Below are 10,181 nucleotides of genomic sequence, written 5' to 3' on the forward strand. Positions count from 1 at the left end.
AAAAAAATGTAATTTATCATTTTTGTTTTTCACTTTTAGATTCTATTTTCTATTCAAAAAACAAAAGCAAAAAAAAATAAAAAACCAAAAAGTAAAATTTCAAAATTAAAAATAAAAATTTGCAAATTTTTACAGTTTTAATGAAAATATTGTAAAAGTTGTAAAAGCTATCAATGTATTGTATATATGTTGTAAATCTTTTCAATGAATATTTTAAATTTATTAAATTTTTATATAAAATTATTGATTTAACTTTTAAGCTGTAAAAAATTTGTAAAAAATTCGAAATGAAAAGTGTATTAAAAAATATACGAAGTTTGCATGATGAAATTCAACAATTATAGTTGGGAAGTTTGTAATTAATTAATTGTTCATTATTAGGCATAAAATTTTTTCTCTAAAAACTCACATTGTATCATTTTGTGAATGATTTTGGAAATTAGAAGATTTAGAGCTTAGAAGAAAACCGAAAAACAAAAAATTTTTTGTCTTTTTCAATGTTTTTCTTTTTCATTTACAGGTATTTGCGACTCACAACCATCAGGTTCGCAACCACTTGCGACGCTTCGTGAAAGGTATGAAATTGCAAAGTGTTGTTTAGGAACTTTTTATTGCATTATAAAAATGATAGCCAAATAGTTGGTGAGGAAAAAAAGAAGCATGGATACATTCAATTAATTGGCTAATTTATTTATTTGTTTTTTAAAGTAAGTATAAACATATAAATGAGGCTGATTAATTAGCTAATTAATTTTTTCATTTATATATTCAGGTGGCTAGGATCAATATTTGATGAAACAGATATTGAAAAATGTGGTTGCTTATCGGAAAAAGAAACGGTAGAATTAATTAAAAAACTTAATCCACGAATATTACTTTGTCAAGTTGAACATGAAGTTAAGGTGATTTTTTTTTCGAAAATTTTATTTTAATTTATTTGAAATAATGACTAAATTTAATTTACTGACAACTAAATATTATGCTACCTGTAATAATATTTCCGTTTACAGGAAGCAAGTAAATTAAATCCGGATGAATTACAACGTGGAAAAATTACTCGTTCACAGTTTGTTGAAATTTACAAGGTTAATAATTTACACGTAATTACTGTAATTATTAATTAATCATTGAAGTGATTATTTCATTGATATCACAACTCAAGTTTTTAAATTTAATTTTTTCTTCCCATCACTTTTTTTACCACTTTATATTATCAATTAAGCTTGAAACAAATATCAACAACGAACTAATTATTAAGTTTTTATAGTTAAAGAAAAAAAATCAGACTGAAATTTTTTGGATTATTTAATTGTTGATCGTTTATTTTTTAGGATGTTGCAACAAGATCTGAAATATATTTTTTAATGGTTCGATATGCTAATAAGGATTATTTAAGTTGCAAGGATCTTCAATTATTCTTAGAAACCGAACAAGGGGTTAATTCATTTATGCAAAATTTCAAATTTATATATTTTCTATTGGATTTTAAGATTTTAATCATTTTTTGAAAATTTTAAATGTCAATTGTTTAAGTTTATTTTATTTTATAAAATTTATAAAAATTTATAAAATTTGAAATTCTATTGTTGTCATTGCTTAGATTTACATATTTTTCCTTTTTTTTTCAAATCATAATTTTAATAGGTTAATTAATTAACATAATTGATGCAATTTAATAGGTGTCAGCTAATAAGTAAATAATTTTTCAATTATCGTTTTTGATTTGATGCTTTAAATAATTTACTTAACATAATGATATATAAGTAAACGTACGCTTCATACTTTACGTCCTATTGACGACTATTTTCATTGCATATCTTAAATACAATATGAAATGGAAGTTAAAAAGAGAAATAAGTTCATTAATTATGCAATAATTTAAAAATTAAATTTGAAATGGAAAATTAATGATATTTTTCAGTTATTAGGTATAACAATGGAATTTTGCAAATCAATTATTGAACAATATGAACCATGTAATGAAGTACGAGAGCTTAATCATATGACTGTTGATGGTAATTTTAATTATATATTAGTTTTTTTTTTCATCAATAATTTGAAAATTTTTAAAATATTCAAAGAATTTTAAAAAATAAAACCAAAAAATTTGTTTAAAATTAATTAAAATTTATGACTAATAGGAAAATTTATTGTGTAATAACGATAAAAAATAATTGAATATGCAATCAATTTATATTCTTAATAACTACTTTAATTAAAACAAGAGAATACTAATTAAAAAAGAAAAGAAAACGGAAAAATAAATATTACTTCGTAATTAAAAAATTCCTAATCCATTCCAATTAATTTTAATAATTTTTTTATTTTATTTTTATTTTTTTTTTTTGAACAAATATTAAACTTTTTTTGCAATCATTTCTTTTCTTTATTGAATTTTTTTCCCCCTAAAAAATTCTATTTTATTACAATTAATTTTAATAATTTTCTTTTGTTTTAAGCAAATTTTGTAAACATTTCTTTTCTTTATTGAATTTTCTTTTTTTTTGTAAATTTTTGAAATTTTTATCACAATTATCATTTATTAATTTCATTTGCAGGTTTTACCAATTATCTTTATAGTGATGAAAATTTTTTATTTGATAATACGCATCGAAATATATGTCAAGAAATGAATCAACCATTTAGCAATTATTTCATTGCAACATCTTTTAATACATCATTAACTGAGGATCAATTAAAAGAACCATTAAATTGTCAAGGTTATATCACAGCACTTCGTCGTAATTGTCGATTTATTGAAGGTTTGCTTAATTTTAACTATTAATAATGATTAATTTTAATAATATTTAATAATGCTTAATTTAATTAAACATTTGTTGAATGAATAAACTAAAATTAAATCAAGAATTTTATTAATATGTATTTTTGTATCTTATTTTTTTTTGGAATATTTTAATTAAATAATTTTCAAAAATTTTATCAATAAACATTTCAAATTTTAAATTAATTGAACGACGAACATTATTGTTGGTTAAATTTAAAAATTTATTTTCTTACTATTATTCCAGATTTCTTTAAATAAAAAAAAAGCTAATTTTTGAAAGAAAAAGCATTTAATAAATAATTGCAGAATAAACTTAGTCAATCTTTAGTATTATTTCAAAATTAAAAAAGAAGGTCACGTAAAGGTGAAACAGTTGTTAAAAACTTTTCTCCATCTATCAGTTCTTCGTATTAATGATTATTATCAACCAACATTTTTTGTTTACATGGTTACTTAACATCACTGTTCCATAATTAATTATCTGTAATTAATTATTTTTACGGTATTTTGATAAGGTTAACGTGAAAAAATGTTTTTTAAATTTATAAAATTTACTCACAAATATACCCTATATTATTATAGTGGATGTTTGGGAACCAATAGCAGGAACTGATGAAAGAGAACCGATGATCCATAATCGTTATAGTACTTCTAAGCTAACCTTATCAGCTGTCCTGAATGTTATCAATGAAATGGCTTTTCAATGGTCAAAGTAATCATTTATATATAGCTGCATTTTTAAATAACACTGACGAAAGTTTTGGCATAATCAAAATCATTCAATTTACCAAGTCTAATGATTAATTATATAATTTGTTCGAAGTGGATTAATTAACTTTTCATCACAACTAATTGTCACACTTCGTATTTAATGAAATTAAAATTTTATTGTTAAATAAATCGGCGAAGCGAAAAAAAGAATGAATAAATTTACTCTTTAATTAACATGTTTGATATTAGATTTATTTTAAATTTAATTTTGCAATTATATTCAATTTATTCGTTTAATTTTCCAATAATTTTCTCCTTTCTTTTTTATTTTTAGTCGAATTTTAATCATTTTAAATATCTAATCAAAAAAATAATACAATATTTTGTAGGTATCCATTATTTTTACGATTAGAAATACATTTAAATACTGAATGGCAAATGATACTTACTGATATGCTCTGTGATACATTTGGTGACAAATTATATCAACCAAAAAATGATCCTACTGATTGGACCGAACGACGACCAACACCAGAAGATTTCCAAATGAAAATTATTCTTATCGTATGTTGTATAATTTATATTCAATCGAAGATTATTCAACATATTAAGAAGAAAACAAAGAATAAAAAAAAAACGAAAACATTCTTGATTTAAAATGTTTTCATTGGAACTAGAATTCTAATTGGAATTCTGCAGAAATTACTTGAATTAATTAAATCTTGAAAGAATTTCTGTCAAGTAGATGATTAATTAGGTTAATAAGTAATCTGAAAAAATACGAAGAGAAATATGAAAAAAGCAAAAATGAAAAAAACGGAAAGATTTTTTTTTAAAAAACACATATGAAAAAACGAAAAAATAAAAAACGGGAAGACGTTTTTTTTGACAAAAATAAAAAAAAGAAAAAATGGAAAAAACGGCGGAGAAAATATACCTATGTAATTTCCTGTTACTGTATTTCCGTTACTGATTTTAGGGTAGACGAATTGCTGATGCCGCAGGTGATATCGGTGAAGTGATTGTGGAAAATGAAAATGATATGGTACAAACCGATGAAGTAATCGATTGTTTATCGAAAAATATTAATCGAATGCTTATTTGTCGTAAATTATCCGATTTAATGTGTCCATGGGCAATTCCAACTATACTCAAAGAAATGCCACTCAATACGAATAATATATGTAAGTTTTGTTAAAAAAATTATTAAAGGTTGGAGTACTGTAATTACAGTACGATTCCGTCTAAATTACGGTAGGTTACAGTACACATTCACAGTAGTTAATATTTTTTGTGATAACTAATATTTTTGTGATATTATTGCTGATAGGGTTTGTTTATTTATTAAAAAATAAAATACTATTATACACTTTGCTGCATTTATATTTTCGTTTTTTCCCTTCTCTGGAATATTTTTCGAGTTTTCTCTAACTATTATGCTAAAATGACAAATAGTATTTGCTTACAGTAAACAAACATTGTCACCTTTTATCATCATCCGAATATAATTGTCTTAAAATGATACAAAATTTTCCGTCAGAATTTGCTCAAACAGCTAAAGATTATCTGATGCTTGTTACACCAGATACATCACGGTAAGCTTATAAATTTATACGGTATTATTTAGCAAAAAATTAATTTTTCAATTTGCATTTCAAAGCATAATTAATCATCCCCGTCATTTTTATTGGTATTTTCTTTTTTATTCAAAACAATAATAGTGCTAAAATTGCAAATCCTTGTATGAAATATAAAGCAATAATGGAAAAATGAAAAAGATAAAAAACTTTTTTACGATAAAATGAGCTAACTATTAATGGTTTGAAGTAATTCATGTAAATTATTGATTTTTCATAGTGAATATTGATATTTTTACAGAAAAATTAAAGTTCGATTATAACACTATCAATTACTTACATTAGTTTCATTTACTTTCTTTTGAAATTATATTCATTTAAATTTAATTTCACAAAAAAGAAAAACGAAAAATTATTTTAAAAATATAATGATTAATTGAGTATTTGAATTTTTTTTTGTTTTTTCAAGCACTGATTCATCAAATATGAATCCACAAGAATTCTGGAATTATGGTATTCAAATGGTTTCATTAAATTATCAAACATTAGGACTTATGATGGATTTACAGGCTTGTTTTTATCAGTTTAAAAATTAATTTTTTATTTATTAAGTAAATATTTTTTATATATTTACATATGCGTGTATATGTACTATGATGAATTTGTAGTAATTAAAATATTATATAAATAATTAGTAGACAAATAATATTTATTATTAAAACAAATAAATTCTATAAAGAATTAATTTTAGCAGGGGAAATTTTTGGAAAATGGTGGATGTGGTTATGTTCTTAAACCATCAATAATGCGTGAAGAATTATATACACCTGGTGATATGATACCAATTCCACCACAAGTTTATCATTAATATTTCTTTTTTCCTTTTTTTAGAAGGAACGAATTGAATTAATTGAAAATGACAATTTTTCTTTTAACATGTAAAAATGTTAATAGTTAGAATTCAAATTTAAATGCAAACATAAATTTTTATTCATACAGAAATTAAATTTTTTCTTAAAAATGATAATTTTCAAAATCTTTTTGTAAATTTAATTTTTTAATTTAACTTCTTTCATAATGTTGAATGAAACATTTCAAAAGATTATTTTAATGTCATGAATTTTTTTTTTAATAACAATACAATAATAAGAGAGGATACTGGAAATACAATAAAATGGAAATAATTATTATAGTAGTAATACTGTAAAAAAAATTTTTTTTTTTTTTGATTTGCAATCAATAAACAGCAAGTTAATAAATGTAACAAAAATAATTTTAAATTTAATTGATTTTTTTTAATATTATTAGAATTTTTTAGATTTTATATTTACGAATTTTATCCGGTCAACATTTACCTCGACCTCGTGGATCAACAGCAAAAGGTAATTCAACAGATCCTTATGTGGTAGTGGAAGTATTTGGATGTCCTACTGATTGTACCGAGGAAAGGACAAGAACTGTTAAAAATGATGGTAAGTTGAATTATTATGAAATAATAAATTTGTTTTTTCATTTTTTGAAAAAAAAGAAATTTAAAATTCTTTATTAAATGAATATTTATTAACTGGAAATTACCAGGAATTTTTGTGAATTTTAATCAATAAAGATGAAATAAATATCAAAATATAACTTAGTTGAATATTTTGTTTTGAAAAATTTATCTCAATTAAACTTTTCAAATTAATCCAAAAAAAAATTTTTTTTTCTTTAGGTGTTAATCCATCATTTGATGAATCATTTCAATTTGAAATTACTGTACCCGAAATGGCATTGATCAGATTTTTGGTACTTGATGATGATTTTATCGATGATGATTTCATTGGACAATATACTATACCTTTTGAATGTCTAAAAAATGGTAAATATTTAAATTTTGATGAATGTTACAATGTGATGAAAGAAAATGAACAAACAAATATAGTAAATTTTCCGGAAAATCTTAATTTATCTTTCGGAATGTTTAGTATGTCCGTAAAAATAGAAAAATATCCATAAAAATTAAGTTTTGTTAAATGAATGATAGACAAATTACTTCAAAACCAAAAAAAAAGAACTTTAAAAAAATTTAAATTTAAGTTTAAAAAAAAGGGAACTTTAAAAAAATTTTCCATCTACTTTTGTTCAAATCATTGTCATGACAGTTTCACTTTCATCATTATAAAATTTAATTTTAATCTATTAGCACTTATTTTTTTTTTGCATTAGCTAACAGTAATTTCGTTGTTTTACTTTATTACTTTGCAGTGCCCACTTTTTTTTTTTTGCTTCCTTTTTTAAAGCTGAGGAATTTGTCAAATTTCGTTTTCATCAACTTTCAAAATTAACTAATCTTTTTTTTTAAATTAAAAAAAGTTTTCAGGCTATCGTCATCTGCCTTTATTGAATATTGAAGGTGAAGTAATGGAAAATTGTACACTTTTCGTCCATGTTGCTATAACAAATCGATGTGGAGGAGGGGTAATTTTAAATTAGAATTAAAAAATTACTTAAATATAAGTCTATTATATAAAAGGTTATTTGGTAAATTTAAAACGTATAACAATGATAGTGTAATTTGTTGCTAATTCCACTAATAATATTAATTAAACCAATGATATCTATAATGTTAATGCAAAAACTAAATTAATTTGATTAACAATAAAAATATAATTTTACAAACTAAAGCCTCATAAGGTGACGTTTATCGAATTTCTTAATGATAATATCATAGTATTATATGGTATCAATATTGCTACTATATTGATAACACATTGATGATATCATATTAACAATACTGATATTGATATCATTAAAGATTAATTGATATGCTCAAAAATTAACATTTTTTAATTTACCACGCTACTACAATTTTCCCTATCAGTCAATAAAGCATTTAATTAAAAAATTTTTAAATTGTTATTATACTTTAGAATGTTTACTACAGTATATACAATTATCATTATATTCCAAAATTATCATTATACCCTAATGATATCATCATTATACTTTCTTGGGAATATATAATTTATTGGAAATTTAATCGTCATTCGTCATGGATATGTGATTTTTCTTCCTTTTCTTTTTTCATTTTTCTTTCCTCTTCCTTTTCTTTTTTTTGTCAGCTAAAAAATAAAAGCAAAAGGGAATTGGATGACAAAAAGAATTTGATTTGAACAAGTAAAAATGTCTGAAAAATTTTCTTCTTATTTCGATTTTCTCTTTTTTTTTTGTTTTTTCTTTTCTTTTATTCTATAATGTTAAAAATATTAAAATTCTTTCAAAAATTTCAAACATAATTTATATTTTTTACAAAAAAAAAAGTTGCAAAAGATATATGAAAATCGTTTTTTTTTTTTTTGTTTAATAGAAAATTTTTTCATGTGAAAATTTGCTCAATAATTTTTGCATTATAATTCAGCTGCTCATTTCAATTATTTATTTTCTTTTTTTTGATTATAAAATTGTAATTTCGAATTGCATATTAATTACTGAATGTAATTTCTAGTACTAAAATTGAAATGAAAAAATTCCTATATAGCACCGATGCATTCGTCTGATTTAAGATTGCTAAAAAAAAAGTTAATCATATATCCATTATAAAGTTATGCGAGAAGTTAGCAAAATGCATTTGTAAAATCGTTTAAAAAAAAGTTAGTAAGGCGTAAGAAGCGATAAAAAACAAAAACAAAAAAATTCTTTACAAACAATTTTTGTGAAGTCGCAAGTTAACGACAGTTGCAACATTGAGATCGCAAGTTGACGATGTGCATTTGCAAGGTAAAGATTACAAGTTACATGACATGTATTTGCAAGACTATAGAAAAAAAAGTAACATGAAATTATTGGAAAAACAAAATGCTGTTAGCATGTCATGCAAATATGAGTAGGTGAATGCGTATTGGATGTTTGCTTTTTCAATTAGCAATAACTTCATGCAAAAATTAAAATTCATGCTTTATGTTGAAAGTGTTTCTTAAAAAATACGAACTGTAAGATCTTTTGATTAATTTTTAACTAATGAACTTAATTAACAATTATAATTATGGATACCTTTCAATTTCACTTGTATTTCATAACTTCCAATTAGCTAATTATTCGCCTAATTGCAATTCTCATCAAATTTATAAAATGCTACAGTAATTGCGGTAAGTTCAATGTATAGTTTTTATTGTTATACTTTAACTGAACTTAAATACTGGTATAACTGACGTATAAGAAATATTTTCCAGCAAATAATTTTGATAAGAAAGTGTTGAAATTAATTATCTATTTTAAAATATTCATCTATATAATATTGCGTTAAATACTTGAAATCATTGATAAAAATTATTTCTATCACTTTTTTTTCTGATTAAACTTATCATAAATTAATAAGAAAAGGCAACATTGATGAACAACAATTTTAGTAAATTGTAAATTTATTTGTTTGCATGAAAATGAATGAATGAAAATGTTAAAAGATAAAAAATTATTTTGAAACTGTAACTTACTATTATTCTTAAATTTTTATTCTATTTAATGAGGGTAATTGCAATTGAAGGAAAAGGAAAGAAGACAAACTAATTTAAAGGAATGGAAAATGTTCAGCTATCTCAAGGGGATTAGTAGTTAGTTCATCTATCTTAAAGTTTTATCAATGTTTTGATAATGAAGTTTCAAAAACGAGGAAGAGTTGCCTCATTTTTCTTTCCACTTTTTCTTTTAATAATAATTTTACTTTTTATTTTTTTAAAGGAATAAAGGAAAGAAATCCGTATTATTATTATCATTATTATTATTATTACTATTACTATTATTATTATTATTATCATTATTATTATTATTATTATTATTATTATTATTATTATTACTGCCGTTATTATTATTATCATTATTGTACTTATTCCACTCAAAAATTATTTCAATCATGAGATAAGCATATGAAATATATATATATATGTTCCAGTTTATTTGTTCGATCTAATTGCTTTAATTCATTTGTTAACAACTTGTAATACAATAGAAATAAATACTATTTGTAAAGGTGTGAATTATTTTTCAATTGATAAACGTGGTAATGCCACTGATAAATGATAAATTCAATTTTGCAAGGCTTTCAATTATTAAGTAATAGAATTGTAGTTTCATTC

At 22.4% G+C, this 10,181-nt stretch overlaps 1 protein-coding gene across 1 annotated transcript in view; it reads left to right on the top strand.

Moving 5' to 3' along the window:
- Positions 1–287: 287 nt before the first annotated feature.
- LOAG_18512 (CBR-PLL-1 protein) overlaps positions 288–10,181 on the top strand; it is a gene marked incomplete at both ends in the record, with an annotated part of 14,903 nt that continues 5,009 nt past the window's right edge. The window contains 16 exons of the mRNA XM_020451172.1: positions 288–315; positions 521–575; positions 773–902; positions 1,011–1,085; positions 1,332–1,436; positions 1,922–2,015; positions 2,559–2,762; positions 3,368–3,497; positions 3,886–4,060; positions 4,476–4,680; positions 4,965–5,091; positions 5,543–5,642; positions 5,825–5,929; positions 6,392–6,545; positions 6,785–6,931; positions 7,433–7,530. Of these exons, the coding sequence (XP_020305070.1) occupies positions 288–315; positions 521–575; positions 773–902; positions 1,011–1,085; positions 1,332–1,436; positions 1,922–2,015; positions 2,559–2,762; positions 3,368–3,497; positions 3,886–4,060; positions 4,476–4,680; positions 4,965–5,091; positions 5,543–5,642; positions 5,825–5,929; positions 6,392–6,545; positions 6,785–6,931; positions 7,433–7,530 (1,932 nt within the window). The remainder of the gene's footprint in view (positions 316–520; positions 576–772; positions 903–1,010; positions 1,086–1,331; positions 1,437–1,921; positions 2,016–2,558; positions 2,763–3,367; positions 3,498–3,885; positions 4,061–4,475; positions 4,681–4,964; positions 5,092–5,542; positions 5,643–5,824; positions 5,930–6,391; positions 6,546–6,784; positions 6,932–7,432; positions 7,531–10,181) is intronic.

Source organism: Loa loa, assembly GCF_000183805.2.
Source record: "Loa loa unplaced genomic scaffold supercont3.339, whole genome shotgun sequence".
Classification (NCBI taxonomy): Eukaryota; Metazoa; Nematoda; class Chromadorea; order Rhabditida; family Onchocercidae; genus Loa; species Loa loa.